Below are 24,501 nucleotides of genomic sequence, written 5' to 3'. Positions count from 1 at the left end.
TAGAGTTCAATCCCTGATGATCTCATTCTTGTAATAAAGAAGAAGAAATCTCATTTCTCATGTTCTGCAGGCAAGGTGGCAGACAGCTATTGGGCATACGTATTTGCAGACCTGTTCCACGTCAGCAACCTCACCACCCCCACACCAAAATATGAATGCTGCTTCCTTATTTTGTGGACTTGGGAAAAGTAAAGTCACTGAATAGCTTGTATGCATGTTTTTGAGCAGTCACTTTGCATCCCTGTGCTTGGGAAGAGTTTAGGGTGTTAAGGCACACTTTCTTGTCGAGGGCCAAATATTTAGCAAGTATTCCTCCTAACTGTGTCACGGGTCTCTGGTGCCCACCTCTGAAATCACCTCCCCTCTGTGATTCATTAAACAGGATGATCATTTGCTTTGGATGTTTATTAAAACCGTTTTAAAAAACGATGGGGTCACCTCAACATTTGACCTGAAAGCGCATAGACCACAACTTTTCTTGACCATTAACAAATTAAGTATCTGGAAGTATTACTTTATGAAGCCATATCATGTTGTGTCCTTTAGTGTAATTGAAAGCTCTGTTGGTATTTTGAGATGGGACAACATGTAGAGATTTTAAACAAATACTTGGATTTTCTGCCCAAGTCCAGTACTGGATGGTTTGTAGGCAGAACAAAGTTTTGCAGCATACCCCCATTATTTGGTGCTTGGTTCTGCTTGTGGCACGCTGCTGAATTTTCTGAATTCATCTACCATTACTATGCTTCGGAAGCAAAAAGTGGGTTCTGCTCTCAAGTGCCCGTCTTGGTGTCTTTCATCTCTTAAGAATGTTAGCGCTTGGCATTTCCAGTGTGGAGGTTACTTAGCCATGCACACACACGGTGGTTTATGTGACACTCTGTCTTCCAAAGCTGACCCACATAAAAGAACACAATATCTGTTGACAGGCTCTAGAATGTTCCTGTCATGGCAGGAGGTGTCTGAGGAAGCCACGCTTCTTTCCTCTCAAAGAAATGTGACAGATCTTGCAAAGGGAGCTGATGGCTGGAACTGGGGGAATGTAAAGGCAGGTTAGACAATATCAAGACAGAAGCCAACAGTCAAAAAATGGCTGACTTACTGAACAAGCTCAGGCCCTGAGAAAATTATGTATGTGCCTCTCATTATGTGAGGGCATAATTTGTTCATGAAACAGGACATCTGCAAAAATTAGCATTAGTGGTATACAGCAACTGTAGAGAGAGCCTGATTACCCCAAGGGTAGCAGAAGCTAAGGGCAATCCTGGTTGTAGACAATATTTCAGAAGAAGGAAGTAGCATTATAGATTTGGAAGAAGCTGCAAGAGCAATCCAGTCCAACCCCATCCTACCATGCAAGAACACCCAAAGCACTCCAGACAGATGGCCATCCAGCCTCGATTTAAAACATTCCAAAAATAGAGACTCCATTACATTCCCAGGAAGCATGTTCTACTGATAGCTCTTACCATCACCAGCAATCAATACATATAAAAATGTAAGTGTTTGTCTGTTCAAAATCTCAAATCTCCCAAAAGTATTCATAGATTGCTTTGAACTTTGGACACAACATAGCATTCAAATAGGTGCATGTTTTTATGTTTTTTCATACCTACTATTATATGCATGTCACACCTGTGACAGGTAAAAATATGCTTTTTTGGAAAAACAGCACCCTCTGTTGGATGTCAAAGCAACAGACACTATATTATATATTTTACTATTCCATTTAAATGTTTCCGAATGGGTTACAAGTTAATTGGAATAAGTCAGAAATGATGCTACTCAATTATTCAAGGAAAGAAGAAAAAGACTTTATAGAACAGAGTAACATGGGAATAAGAATAAGAATTAAGAATAAAATAAAATATCTGGGAGTAATAATAACAAAGGATTTAAAAGAAATGGAAGAGGTAAATGTAGTAACATTGAGGAAAGTGGTTCAGAAAATGTTAATAGAGTATGAAGATATACACTTAACATGGTTTGGAAGGATAGCATTAGTAAAAATGAAAATACTTCCAAAGATAAATTTTATATTTAGGATGCTGCCACTACAAATTACAGAAGAAGAGCTAAATAGATGGCAACAAATGATAAATAAGTATTGCAATGGTAGTAAGAGAAATAGATTAAATAAACAGAAGTATGGAATAAATATAGGAGAAAGTTAATAAAGAATGGGTCAATTATTACTTCAGTTGTAATGGAAAAGAAGTTTCCAAAAAATCTAAAAAAAGTAATGGATAAAAAGTTAAGGGAAAAAAATCTAGACAAGATAGGGGACTGGACAAAGGTTGGAATGAAGAAGGAAAAGATTATGGAAGAGTTTAGAGAAATAAAATTGACATGGTTCCATTGTATACAATTAGAACAATGGCTTAAAAATTGGGGAAATAATAAAAATGGAAGTAAACTTAATCAATTTGAACAAAAGGGAAGGGATGTAGAAGAGCATGAAAACTTGAAAAGAATAATTAGTAAAATATAGAAGATAATAATCGAAATAAAGGAAGGAAACACAAAAAATAATACCCTTAAAGAGGTTTGCGAAGAAGACTTAGGGATAAAAATAAATGAATTAGAGTGGCAACAACTATGGAGACAAAGACATCTAAAAAATTTATCAATACAGGTTAAAGAAAATTATTATAAGTTACCATGGAAGTGGTATCTAACACGAGTAAGATTAGCATATATAAATAAAAATAATTCAAAAAATTGTTGGAGAGGGTGTCAAGAACCAGGAACATATATACATATGTGGTGGCAATGTAAATATGTAAATAATTTTTGTGGGAAAGTATTTAGAGAAATAGAAGATATAATGAATATGAAAATTGAGAAAAGTCCTAGTACAGCTTTATTATCATTATATAACAATAAACTATTGAAAAAGGAGGATAAAAAAGCGATAACAAACTTATTAACAATAGCAAGACTGCTCATAGCAAGGAATTGGAAAAAAGAATTATACAAATAGAGGAGTGGTACAAGGAAGCATGGAAACTGGCAATAAATGATAAGCTTACATGTATATTAAAAGTTTAAAAAGGTATATGTATGGGGAAAAATTGCTGTAAATGGTTTAAAAACCAAAGAAGGAAAGTTACCACCACAAGAAGAATTGAGATTTTGGACAGACAATATGTAAAAATTGTGGCTTGATATGGGAGGAGGGGAGCACAGTGGTAGGAAAAAAGGGGAAAAATGCTTAAGCAGAATAATAAGATTATATGTTAAAGAGTGTGTTGAATAATATGTAACTGCTATAACCAAATGCATAACAAATGTAATAATTAAGATAAAACAATAAAAAATATTTTTAAAAAATGTTTCTGAATGCATTGTTAAACTGATTTAGTTTTATTTAGATGTAATTGTTTTGTGTGACATTGCATTGGAATTATGTCGTTTACCTTAGCGGTCATTTCATGAGTATATTCTATGTTGTCCTTCGCCTCAGTGCTGCTCTTTTTGCCTTGAAGGGGAGGGGATTGCACCGGGGTACGCGAGCACAACCTTCGGGGCTAACCTTTACCATCCCCCCTCAATGCTGCTTCTCTCCTTCAGTCCAAAGTTGAGGAGCCTCTGGTGGTGCAGTGGGTTAAACCCCTGTGCTGGCAGGACTGAAGACCGACAGGTCACAGGTTCGAATCCGGGGAGAGGCGGATGAGCTCCCTCTATCAGCTCCAGCTCTTCATGCGGGGACATGAGAGAAGCCTCCCACAAGGATGATAAAAACATCAAATCATCCAGGGCGTCCCCTGGGCAACATCCTTGCAGACGGCCCATTCTCTCACACCAGAAGCGACTTGCTCCTGACACAAAAAAAAAAGTCCAAAGTTGAACCCGAGGGAGAGGGAGCACACCTTGGCCACTCACCCACTCAGCCAGGTCTCTTTAGCCAGGTAAAGCAGGCCTCGCCTCTTGGGCTCGGTGTGTTTATTTGGCTGTGTGAGTATGCACATCACGCCCCCTCTGTTGGGGGCGTGATGTGCATACCTAACTTCATAGCCCCCCTTTAAAAAAGCCCTCACTGTCAATCATTGCATCATCTGAGGGGGGTGGGCCTTCCTCCCTCCTGCCCTCCTCCAGTGCCACCCCTGCCCTCAGGAAAACCATTGTATGCTTATTATTTACTTCATTTGGGGCTCCTTCTGTTTTTCTTTAGGCTCCTTCTGCACACCTATATGATCCACGTTGAGCTAGGTTACATGGCAGTCTGCACTCAGATAACCCAGTTCAATTTAAGAGATTCCAATACATAACTGGATTGAAAAAGTAATGGATATAATGAATATGGACCTTTTGACCCAAAAACTTGCCCAAAACAGATCAAGATCGAACAGAACGGATTGGAGCAACTTTATTAAATTTTTAAAAAGAGAACAAATACAAATGATTATAAAAGCAGAATAAAGAAACATCCCGGATAAGATTAAAGATATATGCAAAGTGGCATATATATTAGGAATATGTAGGGAAAGAGATCTGGGGTGATAAGGAAAAATGTCTAAGTGTATGTTTGTCATGATGCTGGTCTTCTTGCTCCTTTCTTTTCTTCCTTTCTCCTTTCCTTTTTCTTTTTTCTTCCTTTATTTTCGTTTCTGTATTCCCACTTTTCTTTTTATAATGTTCACCCACTTTCACTGTATAAAACCAGTATCTTAGGTATGTATAAGCTATTTTTATTATTTGTCTGTTCAGTAAGTGTTTGTCTGATGTCATTTATGTTATTCACTAATAAAAATCATATTCAAAAAATTTTATTTTTTATTTTATTTTATTTTTATTTAAGAGATTGCAATTCCCAATTCAATTTGCAATCACCATCAACAAAGCTCAGGGGCAATCTTTAGAATTGTGTGGTTTAGATCTAGACACGGAGTGCTTCTCACATGTACAATTAAATGTTGCATGTTCTAGAGTTGGCAAACCAGACAATCTCTATATCTGCACAGACAACTGAACAATAAAAATATCGTATACCCACAAACATTGTGAAATTAAATATATTAGAAACCTGCTCTTTCTATTTTCTTTCATTTCCATTTAACCAGACTGGGCCACAGCAACACGTGGCCGGGAAAACTAATTTCCTAATACTGAGATGGAATTTATTTTCCTAGAGTTTAAATCAGTTGCTGCATGTCTTGGTCTTTTAGTATTCCTGACCATGGGATCACACCTGATATTTTCCTAAGTTTACTGAAATCAACTTTCTTAAAGTCTAGAATGCATGTTTACTATGCTTGACTTCCCCTTTCTGCTGTATACCTAACTCTAGAAGAGCATGGTCACTCCCACCTAAGGATCCTGTTGCTTCAACACCATTAACCAGGTTGTTACCAGTGTTTAGGATCAGATACAAAATAGCTGATTCCCTTGGTGCTTCTTCCACCTTCTGGACAATGAAATTTTCTGCAAGGTAGTGAAGGAATTTGTTGAACCTGATACTCTAGGTAGGGTTTGTTTTCCAAAAACTATCAGGATAGTTGAAATCTCCCATTACATCTCTACTTTCTGAATATGTGGCAGTCTGTTCCAGGAGGGCATAATCAACTGGCAAAACCACAATTGACTGCTCCTTGCCAAATAAACCTTCTGAAATTCAAGGGGTCTCCATAGGTTGGCTTGAAGGCACAGGCACACAAAACCCATGTGGAAAACCAATTGACTGCATTTCTTTTAGTGTTGCCTACTGTGGGTACCAAGCCACACCATGCTGCTGAATTCTCCCCTTTCCATTCTCCTTGCTCGCTGCTCTTTTCCCTTTTATGCTGAACCAGGACAAAGAAGAAGATCTTTATGCATAGTTGTACAAGGAAAATGAGTTGCCTTTGGGCTGCCATCTACATTTTCCACAATGCTCAGAGTGAAGTTGTTTTGGAGGCAACAGAAATGATCATTTCAGCCACCAACCTGGTGCTGCTCAGTAAAGTGGGCCAGAAAAATCAATGAGGTCCAAAACATACTTCTGATGTCCCACTGGGAGAATGGGAGGATGTTGGTGTCCATTGTCCAACTCATCTGGAGGTCCAGAGTTTGTGCTGGTGCAATATCAAATGATGGAGATGTCGGTTTTTGAACTACAAACCTCCCAAATCCCAATAGCTCTGCTTTCCCTTGCCCTGGCATTAAGATTCTTCAAGCATTTGGCATACAATGTTCAGTATTCCCACTGGGACTGCTAAGTGTCTCCTCTTTCCAGGGTCTTGCTAAGTACACATATCATTGTAATCCCCAGTGGCACCCATAATTTACAAAGGAGCTAACGGCGGGTCATTTGTCTTGTCGTGCCTGGTGCTGGCAGAACTTTTATGGCCCTGAATGGGAGATGTTTCCCTTGCGGATTTTTTGTGTAGCACATCCCCCCCACTCCCCCCCCCCCCCGACATTGCATTCTCACCTCTTCACATCCATCAAGAAAGTAGACATTGGGTACCAGCTGGCAGCATTTCAGTTCCACTTATAACAGAGGCGCTGGTTTATTGTTCTATCAGGTTGTGCCTTTTCTTAAAATGAACTCAGAAACTAAATTAATGTTTAACGTTGCCATTTTTGGCATTCACACTTCCCCACCTCTTTCTTTGCTGCAATAAAAATAAGTAGCAGAGAATCTCAATGTGGCTCCATTTGGGTTATGAAGTGTGAGCGTAATAGACACTTTTAGTAGCATATATATGTGTATGTATTCTTTTAATACCATACTAATTCTCCAAGTGTAGATCTTTGTGTTGTCAAATTGGTGTCAACCCAAAAGGACAATATCATTAGCTTCAAGGCCTGCAGAAACACATATATTGGAGGGGATCCTGGTCTAAAAAGCTTTTTCCATCAGGACTGTGTATGTTCAGTAAATGTGGAATGTTGACTAGTGGTTTTTAGGAAAACGTAGGGAATGGAATTGTAACAGGATATCTTGAAGAGGGGATGGCTGGGTGAATTGTGTCCTAAACAAGAGCTCTCTGTGCTTCAAATGTTGGTCCATGTTTATGTGTAAGTTGGTATCTGGGACTGTTGTAGAATGAGCAAATGTGGTATAAGTTGTGCATTTATTACCCGAAACGCTTGGGACCAGAAGTGTTTGGGATTTTCATATTTTGAAATATGATGCATATTAATTTCAATACAAATGACAGGAACAAAATCTGGGATGTTCTGTTATTTTTCATTGGTCTGGACATAGCTTTGACAAATTTTTATTTGCCAGCAGTATGATTAGAAGGGGAGCCAACCCAATCCCTTGTGGCAGGGAGTTCCACAGCCTTGGAGTAACCCTTTAGAAAGCCTTCTCAAGAAAGCAGATTTACTCCAGATTATATCCCTAGGTCTGTCTAACCTTCTTTGGCCAGCATCAGTGTAAGGCTTTCAGACTCAGGTCAATCACATCGCTTGTTCCCTGATCAAAGCCTGGAGTCGGAAACTGCAGCAGGGTGTATGCACTTGTGTGTGTGTGTGCAAGCATGCAATTTTCTGTTCCCGAAATCCTTCCGGTGCTGCATAGACTGCCAAAGAGAAAAGGAAAGTATCTTCTCTGCTCAGGCAGGGTCTCTAGACAAAGAAGCTGTGATAATCAGCAGCTTTTCAGCTCATCCAGCTGTGGATGTAAAATGGACCAACCTCCGTCTGCTTTGAAAAAATGATGACAAAGATTCTGGTGGCATGTTAAGGAAAAGCATGTTTTATTTGCCATACACTTGCACAGACTGATGCAAGCTTTGAGATGCCTCACGACCCTTTGTTTTTTTTTTTTTATCTAAAAAGACAACTTTCCCAACCTTTGGAGTATCTAGACATGATTGCAGCTGAAAAGGCCCTACCGTTTCTCCTCAAGACAGTGGCTCCTACCTGAAACTTTAGCAATGCTGTATCATCAGACTACTTCTTTGGTTCTCACAGGGAAAAGCAGGTTTTTTTAATTCAAGAAAGCAAACCTACAAACATACATACAAACAGATCAACATTGTCAGCTTATCCATCTTGGCTAATTCACATGTCTTCATAAGCCAGTCTTCTTGCGTTGGAGTAGCTGTGTCTTTCCATATCTGGGCATAGATGATTCTAACTACTGAAGTAATGATTTCCCATGTTTTCTCTCTATTTCCTGCATCTAGTTTCATCATAATTTTGACCTTAAACATCTATTCCAGCATCATACATATTTGAGTCCAGTATTTGGGGGGCTTTTTACAAGACCACCACATGTGGGAGAATGTCCCGACATTTTTCTTGCATTTCCATTTAATAGAACTGTCTTTTTATTGCAATTTTGAGAACATCTTGACTCAGAGCAGAACAAATCCCCTTGTGTCATAAACCAGCCTGGGAGGAAATGTGCGGCAGACTTTTTTTTCAGTCAGACTACATTTATAGCCCTAAATCATGATTCTGGGGAGCTTTTGCGGTGAGAATTTGCAGTGTCTTCTGCTGGACTTCTGAGCCATTCTGTTTCTGAGCATCCTTGCTCAGGTTACCTAAAAGGAGAACTGCATCTATGCTTAGCTCGAAAGTAGCCCTGCCTTTCCTCTTTGGCTGGTAGGGCTGAGTGCTAGTGTAACTGTTCCTCCATGCCATATATCTCTGCCATGGACAAATTCAGATAGGTTGGCCAAAAAGCAAAGCAGTGGTTGCCAGCCCCTCATCTTGGCCTGGAACATTTTGGCACGTTTAGGAAACTTTCACAAAGCATTCCTACCTGACAGCTTCACAGGGCTGTTGTTGAGGATTGATGGAGCTGTTAGTGCAACATGGGCTGCGTGGATAATGTGCTGCTTCGCCTAAGTGCTTTGTACGGATATCTTTTTAATGGGGCAGGTGTCAAGCTGTTCTCCTTCTAAATCTTTGTGCAGCAGCCCAGGCTATTATTATTTATAAGACTGCCCATTAAATATACATCTGCACAACACTGGGAGCATAGAAATAAACATTATAGATCTTTTTCTTTTTTTGGGCAGTTGGGCTGCCCAGGTAGAATATGGAATATCTCTGTTCACTGTGAGGAAACTGTGTGCTCATTGCCAGCTCTCCGATAGCATTTTGAATGCTGCTGGATGTTCATGTGCCTTGTTTGCTTGAAAAGACTGAGATCTGTGAGTCCCATACTCTTCCCCCCCCCCCCCAATAATAATAAAAAGTGAAAGAATGGATCCAAAAATCAGGCAACTGCCCATTTTGCACTTTTGCTTCTTTTATGCTTGTTCTCGTCTCTTTGTGCTATCTCCTCTGAACAAGCAGAATGTTAATGTTTTCTGGTGTATACATTTTCCTTAAGTTATTGATTTAATTGATTTCACCAATTGATTTAAAATTTGTTTTACTCTGCTCTTTGATTCAAAGGATGTCAAGATGGCCTAGGAACAGAACAATATATCACTTGGGAGATTCAGGAATTCTTTTTTTAATTCCAAAAAGTAATTTTTCTGACACAGTCAGCCCCCACCTATCTCTTGGAAGTTAAATGAAGCAACTAGCTTCAAAGCAACCAATCTAAGAAAAGTCTCCCCACATTTCAGGGGACAAGGGTGCTCCCTCTAAGCTGGATGGTTCCGATTCTGTATGTGCAAGTGTATGTATCTCCACCAGTGTATTTGCATGTCTCGTTTAGCATTTATATTGCAAACAATTATATCATTGGTTCTAAAGGCTGGGGGGATTGACTGTCCTAGGCAGTCCAGTTCATTACACAGTTTGTTTGTAAAATGTGTGCCAAGCAAATCTGCCAGGGACCCGGAGTGGCTCTTTCCACTTGGCTGCCGCTGGCTCAAGCTTGGGATTTCTGTCGGGGCCCCAGAACAGCTCTGCCCATCCATCCAGAACTGTTGGATTGTAAAGAGTTCCTGCCATGCCATTCCTCCGCTCTCTCAGTTAAATCGTTGCAACCCAGAGCCCATTTTAGTATGTGTTCTCTCTCACATGCTTATGTACCGCCATGTTCAAAGGGAGTGACTATTAATGAAGAGCGAGGATGGGGTGCCCTGCCAGCACAGAGTGACTAACAGCACAGAATCATGAGATCCTGGAGTTGGAAGAGACCCCCCAGGGCCATCCAGTCCAATTCTGGCATGCAAGAAGATGCAATCCAAACCCTCCCAGGATATGCCAATCCAGTTTCTTTTGAACAGTCTCTAGAGAAGGAGACTTTAACACAGTCTGAGGAAGCATATTCCACTGTCAAACAGTTCTTACCATCAGGATGTTCTTCCGGATGTTTAGGTGGAATCTCTTCTCTTGCAACTTGAATCAATTGCTCCATTGTGTTCTAGTCTATGGAGCAGCAAAAAACAAGCTTGCCCCTCCCCAATGGGACATCCTTTTAAATGTTTTAACTCGTGTCCCCCCTCAAACTTCTCTCTTCTAAGCCAAACATATCCAGCTCTCTCAGCCACTCCTCAGAGCAGTGGTTCTCAACCTGAGGTCCCCAGGTGTTTTTGGCCTACAACTCCCAGAAACCCCAGCCAGTTTACCAGCTGGTAGGATTTCTTGGAGTTGAAGGCCAAAACATCTGGGGACCCACAGGCTGAGAAGCACTGCCTCAGAGGGATTAATAGTTCCTGGATCTTTCACCATCTTAGTGGCCCTTCTCTGGTCCTTCTGGCTCATCCATATCCTTCCTGAATTTTGGTGGCCAGATCTGGACACTGGGTTATTATTCCAGGTGGAGGTTGAGATAAAATTGATGATAGTTATAACAAAAAAAAGGTTATGCAGCAGCAGCAGCTTGGGAGGCTCATCAAATCCTAGGGTTGAAAGAGACCTCAAGGTGCAGCCAGTTCCAATTGCTTGCCATGCAGTAACATAAAATCAAAGCAACTCAACAGTTAGTCATCCAGCCTCTGCTTGAAAAGCTCCAGAGAAGGAGATTCCACCAAGATGTGAGGCAGCATATTCCACTGCTAAACAGCTCTGACCATTGGGGATTCTTCATAATATTTAGGAGGAATATCCCCCCCCCCCCCACACACACACACAATTTGAACCCATTGCTACATGTCCTAGTGTCCAGAACATTGGAAAACAAGTCTGCTATCCATCAGAATCAGCACAGAACTTCAGTGCTAAAGTCTGAAAGAATGTCCTAGGGATACCTGGAAGAGAATACTAAGTATTTTATCAAACCACAAATTGCAGGTTTCTGTAGGTCGGAGCCATCATTATTAAAATGTTATTGGCATATACCCCTGTTTTATATGCTTTCATCTTCACCAGGTGTAGTTTTCTATAGTAAATGCAACTTAACTGACCATTCAGAACCAAGCTCCCAGCCCTGAAATGCTTTGCATTGAAACAGGAATATCTCAAAATACTGTATTGCTTCTGAGGAAAACAATTTCCAACCTCCTCCTGCTATTGTGAGAACTGCAGGTAGGTTCTTAGGGAATTGTACTGACTGAGATGATTGGCAGATGATAGCATTGTTCTTGGTAATGTCGAAATCCCTGCATTTCAATCAAATTGGGAATGGGCTTGTTCCACCTCTCTTTTGATGGCCGTGGCCTGTCCAGCCACCATTGCCTGCTGCTGGTGACTGAAAATAAGAGCAGCCCTCCTGGATCAGACCAAAGGCCTATTTGAGCTGGCATTCAGTTTTTCCTGTATTGGTATAGACTTAGAAGACTCTTAGACACTCTGTAGTGCAAGGTGCACTCACAATGATTCCCAGCAAAGGGGATAAAAGAAGTGTCTACATTTGAGGATTATTATGAGTGCATCTTGCACTACAGAGTGTCCAAGATTCTTTTTCTAAAAAATACTTTCAGCAAAGGGGATAGGAGCCCTCAGTGATGCAGTAGTTTAAACCCTTGTGCCAGCAGGACTGAAGACCAATAGGTTGCAGGTTTGAATCTGGAGAGAGCGCAGATGAGCTCCCTCTGTCAGCTCCGGCTCCCCATGTGGGGACATGAGAGAAGCCTCCCACGAGGATGGTAAAACATCAAAACATCCGGATGTCCCCTGGGCAAAGTCCTTGCAGACGTCCAATTTTCTCACACCAAAAGCAACTTGCAGTTTCTCAAGGCTGACACAAAAAAAGCAAAGGGGATTGCAGCCACACAGTTACCCCTTCCCTTTTGCTCTCTATTTGCACTCACTGTTAAGAAACGTTCCCTACAATGCTTTTTCCAAATAGTATACACACTGTTCCCCAGTGTCTTACTGTGAAGGTAGTATAAAGCAATCATGACCAGGAGCCATTTATACCCCATGAATTGTTCTAATTCCCCTTGAAAGCCATCTACCTTGATGACAGTGTCTGTTGCCTGGTGTCCTTGTTTATTCCAGAACAGCCAGCCTTGGCTGATTTAAAAGTCAAGTGTGCCGTTTTTTAGGATTAAAGCATCAAAACACAGTTGTTTTACAATAGGCAATCAGTTTGCTGTGTGCCATCAAGCCGTTTCCAATTTATGGTGACCCCCAAAGGCGGATTTGTCAAAGGAGATGTGTCACTGCCTTTCTTGGACAAGGCTGAGAGTGTGTGACTCACTCAGGGTCACATAGTGTTTTCGATAGCTAGGTTCCAACTCTCAAACCACGAAGCAACACTGGTTTTTAATACAATCTGTAAATCCCAGCAGCAGGGCAGGAACTGACTGTATACCGCATGGCATTTTAGTGTTTTCATGCTCACATGAGATGCCATTCAGGCCAAATGCCCAGTGAATGGGAGAAGAACTGAATATCATCATCAGTGCCTGTTGAATAGTCTGTGGTTTAGTGGTGCATTATTGTCTGTATTGATCTTGTGTCAGTTGCGCTGGGAGGCTTTTTGGCTGAAGAATTGGCTAGAAATATTTGCCTGTATGTATGCTAGAAACAAAAGGCACCATTACCTGCTCTGAGATGTAATTGCTAGAATGGGGGTGGGGGGGGGGGGGAGAGAGAGAGAGAGCAAAACCTACTCTATTAAATCTAGGTTGTGGCCAGCTTGGAAAGTTACTGAAGACAACAAGGAGCTTCAAGGCTTCTTGAAAGTACAACTTCAGTCCATGAAGTTTTATGGCAGATGAAAACATAACTGTCTCTGAAGTGCCACAGAATTTACATCTGACCAATAGAGATAATTCCTTTTCATCGTGGGAGGGAGCACAACTTCCAGGAAGAGAACAATTATTTCTTATGTATTAATTAATTAATTAATTAATATTATTTATTATTTATCAGATAGCTGGAGAAGCACAGCTCTAGAGGAACTATTTCTTCCTCCAGGTATTTTTGACCTCAACTCCTAGAGGCCCCAACCAGCTTGAATGTCAGGCAGGAATTCTGGGAGCTGAAGTCCAGGGTTAACAGAGTGACATAGGGTGGGAATCACTGCTCTAGGGCACTGCTTCTCTAGCTATCTGATGAACATGGCCAGTAATTTTTTTTTTCTCCAAAGTGCCAGAGACTGATGCCATCTTTGTGGTCATTGGCAACAATTGCTGTCCTGAAACGTACTGTTTACCACACAGTTTTGCTTATCCACAATAGAACTTTGGCCCAGAATCTTTGTTCTTTGTGGCATGTTAGTCATATGTGACTCCCAGCCATATTTTCCCCCATTTTGTTCAATTTCTAAACTTAAATATGATATATAGAGCAATTGTCACTGTTGTTCTTCTTGCTGATCCTGATTGTGTCTAGGCCCCTGTTAACATACTAGCTTTGACTTGAAATCCCCTCTCTTTTAATTTTTCTTGAGAGCTTAACTTTTTTCCAGGATTAGAGGTGGATTTTAAGGGTAGTCCATCTTGCTTGTTTGCTTTCTGTGCTTGTTTGCAGGGCTGTGGCAAGAGTCCCAATGTGCCAAACTCATCTCAGGCCAGCACTTTAAATACTCTTGCTGTGCCTTTCAGATACCAAATTCTGGTTTTGTCTTTCTCTTCCGTGTACCTTGGTATTGTTCACAGTAGACCAAAGCCAGTGTTGCCTCCCTGCTTCCGGCTGTACTTTGCATTCTCCTAAATCCCCTCCTGATGCTCTGATGTCGCATATTTCCATGTGGCATTTGGCAAGAGGAAGAAGTAGAACAACAGCCTCCGACTCGGCTCCATTATTGATCCTCTTGTCTCCCTGAAGCACACACCACCCTCGAGACATCGCCAAGGATGCTGACACAAGGGGGGAAATCTCATGTAATGAATTCCAATCAGAAACCTCTGCAAGTGCCTTCAAATCACAAACATCAAAGCAATGGTCTCAGCTGAGCATATAATTACGAGAGGGACCTGCTGCGTGCTTTGGAAAGAGGAGGAAAGGGAATGCTTTCGCAGCAGCAATTTCACCTTCCGATATGTCGGTGATGACACAGGGAAAACAGAACAGGGAAAGGGAAGCAGGGGATGGAGTGTGTGTGTGTTGGAGATGCCATTCCATCTTGATTTGTATTTATCCTGTGAATCCCTTTTCTGATTGAAAATCAACAAAAGCTGTCACTGTAAGGTCACCCTTATCACATCCCCGGGACCCACACCCTCTGTGAAATGGCAAGGAACTCCCCCAGGTTTCAGGTTTGGTCCTGAAATCTCAGACCTTAGGAGTTATTCTGACTTGGCAACCCTAAAGTGGATGTATGTGCTTCTCTTCTCAGCGTCTCTTTCTGCTCAATCTCTGGTCCTACTTTTCTTATTTCTTTTCACTCTCTTGAAATTTTTCTGAGGCAGGAAGTAAAACAGGTTGACCACCAGAAGGAAGATTGGAGCTTGCTTCTCTGTCCTGGAGCAGGCTGGACATTCCTCTGTGTGTTTGGCTTCAAGTGGCTAATGGCTCGTGGAGATCCCAGACATTTTGTAGTGTTTTCTTAAGCAAGGAATGCTCAGGGGTGGTTTTGCCTATTCCTTCTTCTCCCAGCTGCATTTATTTATTTATTTAGGGCATTTATATCCCGTCCTTCTCAACCTTCGAGGAGGGACTCAGGACAGCTTCCTAACTGGCAACAATTCAGTACCAACACAATATAAACACATAATAAAATATAGCCATCTACATTAAACTAATTATAAATATACATTAAAAACAGTTCACCAGATTAAAATCATTGTCCAAATCAGTCCAAATGCGGTCAAATAAAATCTTGTCTTCACCAATAAAAACAGTCTATTCTGCAAACGCTTGATCCCATAACCAGGATTTAAGTTTCTTCTGAGAGGTCAGGAGTGAGGGGGCAGATCTAACCTCATTAGGGAGGGAGTTCCACAGCCGAGGGGCCACCGAGAGAAGGCCCTGTATCTCGTCCTCACCAAATGTGACTGCGATGGTGGTGGGACCGAGAGCAGGGCCTTCCTGGATGATCTTAAGGTCCTTGATGGTTTGTAGAGGGAACCATGCATCCATTGGCAGTCTCCCATCCTAACCGGGTTTCCTTTGCTTAGCTTCCAATATCAGGTGGGATCTGGTACCTGAGTATTTAGGCCAATACTAGCCAGCATATTTCTCCCCTCCCAACCAGAGAATGAAAGCTTTCTGACTTCCCCAAGGAGGGAGTTTCTTCCTGCTTTCCTTTGGATGCACTGATGCTTTACATATCAACCTGAGAATATTTGCATGAGCAGCTGCAGAGTTCAAGTTATAAAAAAAAGATGAGAAGATGCTCGAAGCATAGTATCAGGGAAGAGTGTTTCCAGGATTGGGGTTTTGAGAGTAAAAGTGTGCATGAAGCACATGCAACCCTAATCCACCATGCTCAATTAAACCCCATCCGACCAAGAAGGGAGCAACGTCCTTTGGGATGTGGCTGGTAAATATAAGTTTAACTGGCTCAGGGAAAGGTGGTTATATACAATTAAAAGAACTAAATGATGGCTTTAGACCTCATTCCTTCCCTGACCCCCAGCTAAATTTCATCATTTCACCAATAGCAGATGGGACACACTTCTCATCTTTCTATTTTGAATGGAAGGTGGCACTCGGATTCCCTCCATTGGCATTACTACCAATCACCGTCATTGCATATTGAAAAAAGCTTCCTTCTGTCTGCGAATCTGAAAAGGGCAGCAAGCAGTGTTGACTTTTGTAGGGTATTAGTATTTGCTAGCTAGCAGTAGCCAATTAACACTCTCAAGTGGTAGCGATGGAGCATGGCAAATGGGGGACAGGGCAGGTATTCTGAGCTGCGTGTAGGAAGCTGCCATTACAATGCAATTCAGAACAGAAAAGGCACTGAATTTTCTGTTGCATGTAAACGTTCTGAGAAGCATGGCTTTCATTCTTTCTAGAAGAGAGAACAGTTTCAGTAGGTCTGAGCAGAAATGGAAGACGTGTGTTTTTCCAGACAGTTCCCTCTTTGTGCTATCTGTTCCGGGGATTGCGATCTAGGATGAAGACATTCTCCTTTTCAGGGGAAGAGGGAGAAATATCTAATTTGGCATTGCAATGCCTTCCATTGAGAGTGGTCTTCCTCCCTCTGTGAGTGTGGATTGGTGGAGGGAAGAATAAGAGTGTATATGTCAAATAGCATCACCCAGCAGCCTGTCTTTTGCTCCTAATCTCCTGTGCAAACATCATTTTTAATCCTCAGAAAGCCAAACTAGGAGTGATGGGAATTGTAGTCAGTAGGCTCCAGGTTGCATAAGATTGTCTTAGGGGCTTTCCCACTGGAGCAATTGGTCATGGTTCTCAGAGGCAGCGGGACTGAAGAGACAGTGGTCTGGTCACTGGCTAGCTTTCCAAGCTTTTGGAAACACACACGAATCAAATCAGAGTTTTTATGAAGCATGGGCACCCTTCTTTTCAAGAGCTTGGAAGTGTCACTTTTTTCAATGACAACTTCTAGAAGAGTTGAAGTTCCCAAAAGTAACATAAATATTAAAATTAATATGGCGTCCCTACTTCACGGATTTTCACTTATCGTGGGTGGTCCTGGAACGGAACCCCCATGATAAGTGAGGGAACACTGTACTTCGTTTCTGCAGTTATGCACTGATAGGGTTATCTAGTGTTGTGTCCTGTCTGAGCAGTCTTCCCTAGCTTAAGCCTCAAGCAGCCATTATATGAGGCAGGGGCTGAGAAGCTGGAGCCAGGACCTGAGCTGAAGGTCAGCTAGGAACACATTGGCACCAACAAACTTGGTTGCTCAAGCAGGGTCTGAAAGGGGAACTTGCTTTGTCTCTCGCTTTTCCAAATCAGTCCCACTCCAGATGGGACAAACAGCCCAAGCCAAACGTTAGGGATGAATGACTCCAAGGTTCAGCATCATAGCTGAATAATTATTGTCTTCCAGAGGTAAAATCTTGGCAGTGGATCCATGAATGACTGTGACAACCTATTCTGGATCCACATGGTCTTTTGCAATGAGGACATACCTTTCCATATGGAAGGTGGTCCCAACAAGGATTTGCTTCATGCAGCTTCTTCCTCTTGGCACGTTTCTCCATTTCTCTCTCTATTCATGCCTTTTCAAAATCCACAGCACTGTTGGTAACAGCTGACCTCCAGTTCTACGCCTGAGGGCCAGGACTTCCCAGTTCTTTCAGTGCTAGCTTTAACTCCATCTTTAAATCTCTTTTGCTGTTTTCCATTATTGAGTTGAGAGTAAAGTAACTGCTTTGGGGGATGGTGATTGCTCCTTCGGACAAGGTGGCCAGTCCAGTGAAGTAGATGGCAAGGGATCATGGCTTCAATGCCGGTGTTCTTTGCATCTTCCAAAATGCTGACAATTCTCTGGCTGTCTTCTTCTCAAGAGGTTTGCAAGATTTTTCAAAGACAACGCTAGTGGAATCTTTCCGGAAGTAGGGAGTGACATTTGTAGATGGTCCATGTTTTACAGACGTATTACAAAGTTGGAAAGACAATAGCTTTATAAACAAGCGTCTTGGTATCCCTACGACTGTCCCAATTCTTAAACACTATGCTTCATTACAAAAAAAGCTGCACTCACAAAGCTCAAGACAGTGTTGTATTTTGGTGTCAATGTCAACCTTTGTGGAGAGGTGGCTGCCTAGATTGGGGAAATAGTCAACAGTTTCTAGCATTACACCATTAAGCTGTATTGCTGGCATTGCAGAGAGGTTGGTTGGTGCCAGTCTCCAAGATTAGAGCTCTAGAAATTCCTCACGTGGAACAGCTGTATATGGAAGACTTGCCAGTTCTGGCAGCTCTCTTTGCTTTCCGCTCTATCTCCGGGAGCTCTTCTTTCTCAGTTCTCTTTTGCAGCTTTCAGCATCTGGTTCCTGGGGTGAAGTCTCTACTCCTGCCTTCTTCCTTGCATGACATTCTGCCGTCTGTCTTTACCACCAAGCTGCACTTTGCATCCATCATTCTAAGCACTTGACTGCCAGATCTGACTTCAACTGTGCTGCCTCTAAAAATAAAAATAAAAATCTGTCGCTGCTTTTTAAAGACATCCCTCCAGTATTACCTTGAGATTAAGGTTGCTTGCACAGAGGGAGCTGATGGGTAGCATCCCAATTGAACAGGGCAAGGCTGGTGGAGCAATATGCTCTTTTCAGGCTGGGCTCACAGAAGGACAATTCACTCCTATCTTCCAAAAGGGCTGGAGTTCTCTTTCTAACAGTTATCAATACTAAGTTCCTTTATAAACACAATGTGCTTATATGGCTTTCCTTTTTCAAAAATGAACTTGACACCAACTATTACTAATGAAGCCCCTGGGGTGTCATCTCAAACAAGACTGTTGTCCAACAATCTATCCTAATTTACAGAATTTTTCCCTCGAAAAATCTTAAATCGCTTTCTATTCCAATGCATATCTTTTCCTTTCTGCCTCATGTTTTTTCGGTTGCTCAGAAAATGTTTTGCTTTTTCTCAGCAAAGCATAGTTTTTATAATATGACCTTGTAGGAATAAGTCCGCTCAGCTTAAAGAGTTCTCATTGCCATCTGGTGGACATCCATAGTATCTATTCAAACCCTATTCTGTCTGTCTCCAGTCCCTCTGGAATAATAAATAATCTTCAATTTATTCTAGTTTAGGGTTGTGCCCAATAGCCGTTTGATATCAAACATTAGCTGTGGCTTACAACATCAGGCTTATTTTTACCATATGGTTCATTTTCTTTAATATTTTCTCCGTTTTCTCCTGTTTTTTTCTGCTTTTTGTTCAATCTGGTTTTTTATTTGGGAACACAGAAATGCTGGACCACTGTAACAACCACCATGTCAGACTATACAGAGAAGCCACTGAAATCCACAAGCATGTGGACAAGTATTTTAAAAACCCTCTAAAATCAGGACAGTAAATAAAGAACAACACTCAGAAAACAGGGGAATTCCAGACAGGAAAAAATCAGGGCCAGCTAACACCTCTGAAGAAAGGATTTTCCCCAGGCAGGAAGCAGCCAAGCTTTCTAGCTGCAAGGCCATTCAATGCTAGTCAAGATGGCCAATTGCAACATTCACACTTGCCTCAAACAGACAAGAGTTCTTTCTCCCACCCTGGACCTTATTCCACAGATATATAAAGCTCCCTTGCCTAGTTTCCAACAGACCTCACAACCTCTGAGGATGCCTGCTATAGATGTGGGTGAAACGTCAGGAGAGAATGCCCTGGAACATGGCCATACAGCCCAGAAAACTCAGAGCAACCCAGTGATTCCGACCATGAAAGCCTTCAACAACACATTTTCTCGGCTGTGTTCCAATCAAAAAATCCTATATCTGGGACTCATTCTGTGCAAAATTTCCATGTGGCTTTTTGTACCAAAATCCACATGCTATTTCCTGAGCAGAAAATCACAGAAAAAGTCCCAACCTGCAAATATTACTATCTGTCTGGGAGTATGTTTCCCAAAACTTCAGAAATAACTTTTTGGACATTTTAAAATATTTTTTAATGTTACTACTCTTTTTCTTCTCTTTCCTTGTGCTTCCACACAGGCATTTCCTAACATTGATATTCATTCAGCCTTTTTTCCTGTTCATTCCACCTCTTATAAGAAGCCTTTTCCTATCTCAACATTTGGAGGGGTCCCAGATGAAGAGGCCAGCTTCATCTCTCTTGGTTAGAAAAAAAAAGTGTGTCTGAAGGCAGTATTTCAAACTACAACATATTTTAAGATAGCTAACATTAATTGGGGCCGTGGTGGCACAGCAGGTTAAACTGCAGAACTTGCTGACTGGAAGGTCAGCGGTTCGAATATGTGGGACAGGGCGAGCTCCCCAGCTTCTGCCAACCTAGCCGTTTGAAAACATGCAAATGTGAGTAGACCAATTACCTTCCTTTGGCAGGAAGGTAATGGTGCTCCATGCAGTCATACCAGCCACATGACCTAGGAGGCATCTATGGACAATGCCGGCTCTTTGGCTTAGAAATGGAGATGAGCACCACCCCCAGAGTCGAACTCGGCAGGGAAAACCTTTACCTTTAACATTAATTAATCCATTCTAAGAACTGTATAAATCTTGAGATACACACACTCCAGGGTCCCCTTAGTATCATGGTCTTGGAGCTATGGCAAAGGAACACATACACATTCTCTTTGAATAGAGTCAGTAGTTTTATATCCCATTTTTCCAAAAGAAATGCTCGAAGTGGTTTACACCAATTGTAAATGCAAGAACCTTATACTGGTCCAGCGAACCTAAGATTGAGTCAAATTCTGCTTTTGTTCCTCTGCCTTACACCCAGCATAAATACAACTCCTTAGTAATGTGCATTTAATAAAAGAGTCATATATTATTTAAATGTTGCAGTAGGCTTCTGCCAAGGCGGGTTTTCCATTGCCACCACATTTTAAAAGAATATGCAAAACCGCACTTAGCATTTGATTCTTACTCTTGTTTTGCCGATTACCAGCTTCAATTGACCTTTTTGTCTCTTTCAAGTTTGTCATCTTTTTTGTTTTGTTAAAGCACAGTAGACAATTACCTATATATTAGACAAAAGTAGTAAGTGCTGTAGGGGAAAATAGTTAAGATGATTTTGAAACAAAGGAAATGGATTTAGGAGGTAAGCAGGTGCTTAATGGGAGTTGGAACAGCTGCACCTCGCAGGCACCGGCTTCGAAAGGTACTTCAAGGAAGAGTTTGATGGCACTATTCACAGCTGGAGTAACATGTAATAATTAAATAAAAATACCTCCTGCAAATGGGGCAGCTGGATTCATTAGGACGCAAGCAGCTACAAAGAGATGCATGTAAATTTGTGGTCTGGCCTTCCATGTGTTCTGGTGTGGGCAGAAGGCCCAAAGGAGAGGCATCCACCTGGGAAGCAAACCTCAGGCAGAGCAACTATAAAGAGACATCCGTAAATAATGGACAAATGCCCCTGCCTTCTCTCTTCCTTTAGTACCCATTTGGCTCCCCCCTCTCTCTGTCACTGTCCTCCCATGTATGTCTGAATTTTCAAGTGTGATCCCATTAGCCAAATGGAGTGACCTGTCTGAAATGGATCTGGAATTTAAATAATTTCCATATCTTTATTTATGAATGGTGCCCAGCTTTTGGCCTACATCAGGGGTGTCAAACTCATTTACATGGGGGGCCACATCAGCCTTACAGTTGCCACCAAGAGGCTGTTGAGTCCATGGACAGAAAATTTATGAATACAGAGGGCCAAGTATATATATATATGTATTTTAACATTGCAATCATGATGTCTAATGATGAGGAATACAGGAGTTGTAATCCAGCACCTGAAGGGCCACATAAAATGACATGGTGGGCCGGATTTGGCCCGCAAACCTTGAGTTTTGACACTTGTGACCTCTTTATTTATTTATAATATCAGGAGCGAACCAAGGGTACAGTTGTAATGTATTTTTAAAAAACACAAAGTTTAGAATCTTGGTATTATATTGAACAGTAGCTGGCCACTTGGAGTGCCTCTGGTATTTCTATAAGAAGGTCCTCCATTGTGCACATGGCAGGGCTCAGGTTGCATTGTAGTAGGTGGCCTGTGGTCTGCTCTTCTCCACACTCTCATGTTGTGGACTCCACTTTATGGCCCCATTTCTTAAAATTGGCTCTGCATCTCATGGTACCAGAGCGCAGTCTGTTCAGAGCCTTCCAAGTCACCCAATCTTCTGTGTACCCAGGAGGCAGTCTCTCATTTGATATTAGCCATGGATTGAGGTTCCGGGTTTTAGCCTGCCACTTTTGGGCTCTCGCTTGCTGAGGTGTTCCTGCAAGTATCTCTGTAGATCTTAGAAAACTATTTCTTGATTTAAGGTGTTGGCTGATATCTGAACAGGGTGTGAGCTAGAGCTGTCACTGCCTTGGTCCTTTCATTGTTGGCTGCTACTTTCTGGCAGATGTCCGGTGGTGCAATACCGGCTAAACAGTGTTTATTTCTCCAGTGGTGTAGGGCGCAGACATCCTGTGATAATGCGGCATGTCTCATTAAGAGCCACATCCACTGCTTTAGCATGATGAGATGTGTTCCACACTAGGCATATGTACTCAGCAGCAGAGTAGCAAAGCTCAAGGGCTTGGGACCTACATGATCAGTTGATTCAGTTGGGTTGTAGATTTTGCACACTTGTTTCAGATGCTCTAGAAAGCCACTTCTGACCCTTAATACCACATTCCCATTTATTTATTTATTTATTTCATTTGGATCTACATCACAGCTGGTTGCAGGAGGGCTGGGAACTGTAATCCACAAATGTAACTTTGGGAAGTTCTGATCATAAATTTAATCAGACCTGCAACAAACCTGCTGAAATCCATGAGACCTAATATCCGTCATGATTAATTTGTCGCATGATTTCAGTGGGTTTATTATAAGTATGCCTAAATCTGGATTTAATTCAGAGGCTTTTCCCCTCTACTACACATGCTAATTTACTTAGTTCTTCCTCGAAGATGGTTTAATAATAAATTACTGACATTGATAGTGGTCACTATGCTTTTATAAGCTTTTATTGATTTGTCAGTAACCGCACTTGTGCCCCTTTATAGCTATGTTTGTATAGACATGTGTATGTATGTGTTCATGTAGAATATATACACAGTAGACTCCCAGTTAACCATCACCCATGGTTAACTGGGAGTCTACTGGGGGTCAATGCCAGATAAATGTAGTTTCTGGTTGCTTGAGAGTTACTATTAAAAATAGGCCTAACTAAATACTATACCCCATATTATACCAGTCAATAAGCTCTGCATTGACTCGTTATTAATATTGAAATACAGTGATTAAAAACCAATTAAGACAAAGACAAACTTAATGTAACACAGATTTACTGTATCATATTTGAGCTTTTTTGTTGCCAGTTGCTTGAGTGTTCCAGTTGCTTGAATTCCGCTTAACGGAGAGTCTGCTGTACTTGCACACAAGTGTTACATATGTGTGTGAGCACACGTGCACACAGTCTTGCTACATGAAGATAGCTCTCCATGAATCTGATAAAGAGAAATATAGTTCATAATAAACGTGTTAGTCTTCTTATTTTTCTTGCGTTTGCTACTGCACGTTAACACAGCGACCCCTTGGAAATGGATAGAAATCTGAAATGTGGCTTGTATCTTCACTTTCAGGCTTTGAATTGCTCTACCAACCAGAGGTGGTACGGCTTTACCTGTCCATTCTCACAGAAAGTCAGAATTTCAACACTCTGGAAGCAGCAGCTGGTGCTTTGCAGAACCTCAGTGCTGGAAACTGGACAGTGAGTTACCTCTTTTCTTTTACTCTTCATATTATTTGGACTTATCTGTGGAAGATTCTTGAGTTTTTCTTTTTTTTTAAAGTCATCTTACATTATCAAAACATGCTTCAGACTTAGGGATCCTCCTCATGTTCTCCTATTTTGTTCCCCTGTACACATGCCTCCTTGCTTCTTCCCTCTGACCAGTGGTCTACCTACATCCGGGCAACTGTGCGAAAGGAGAGAGGCCTCCCGGTCCTTGTAGAGCTCCTGCAGTCAGATTCCGACAAGGTAGTGAGAGCTGTCTCTATCGCTCTGAGGAACCTCTCCATGGATCGTCGCAACAAGGACCTCATAGGTACGTTCTGAACAGTTCCACAAAGCTAGTCCCTAGAAGACATGCAGAGGAGCTGTTCGATGGATGGTTTAGATTTACACTGAAGTCTACAATTTTCCTAAACCCTACAGTCCAATAATGCTAAAAGCATACTCTTGGATTTAAAGACAGTTCTTTCACATAGTAGCCCATTGCTGCCCACCTGAAACTTTCAGTCATCTGATTTAAGGAGGATAAAACCACCACCACCACCATCATCATCTCTGGTCCCAGCATACCATGGAGGACCTAGAGACTTTGAAAATTTCTGAGGTTCTCCAACCCAAAAGAAGTCTATCATAGAATTGCCTTGAGGGGATCTAGCAGGTGAATGGAACCCTGGATTTTGGTTATCCAGTTACAGAGATTTTATTGTATTAAAAAGAAGTTTGACCTTGAAAGATTTTAGTCCTGGTGAGAGCATTCTGAAGTCCCAATGCTATTAGGAAAAAGTTGTTGCACCCCAGCCAAAATTCACCGTGCACTGACCGCCAATCAGGAATCCAAAAGCAGTAGTAAAACAGTTGAGAAAAGTACATATAAAAAGGAAAAATCCCCATAAGATATAAGAGAGGCAAAATCCAATAGGTAATGGAGAAAAGCA

The 24,501-nt window shown here is 41.6% G+C and overlaps 1 protein-coding gene across 16 annotated transcripts in view; it reads left to right on the top strand.

Annotated features, from left to right (window-relative positions):
- The window catches only part of ARVCF (ARVCF delta catenin family member), a 537,576-nt gene that overhangs the window by 489,574 nt on the left and 23,501 nt on the right, over window positions 1-24,501 (top strand). For all 16 annotated transcript variants that reach the window (XM_060785841.2, XM_060785850.2, XM_067473177.1 and 13 more), the window contains 2 exons: window positions 23,415-23,542; window positions 23,729-23,879. In XM_060785841.2, coding sequence (XP_060641824.1) covers window positions 23,415-23,542; window positions 23,729-23,879 — 279 coding nt within the window. The remainder of the gene's footprint in view (window positions 1-23,414; window positions 23,543-23,728; window positions 23,880-24,501) is intronic.

Source organism: Anolis sagrei, chromosome X, assembly GCF_037176765.1.
Source record: "Anolis sagrei isolate rAnoSag1 chromosome X, rAnoSag1.mat, whole genome shotgun sequence".
Taxonomy (NCBI): Eukaryota; Metazoa; Chordata; class Lepidosauria; order Squamata; family Dactyloidae; genus Anolis; species Anolis sagrei.
The sequence above is the reverse complement of the archived record's forward strand: the minus strand, read 5'-3'. Positions and strand labels throughout refer to the sequence as shown.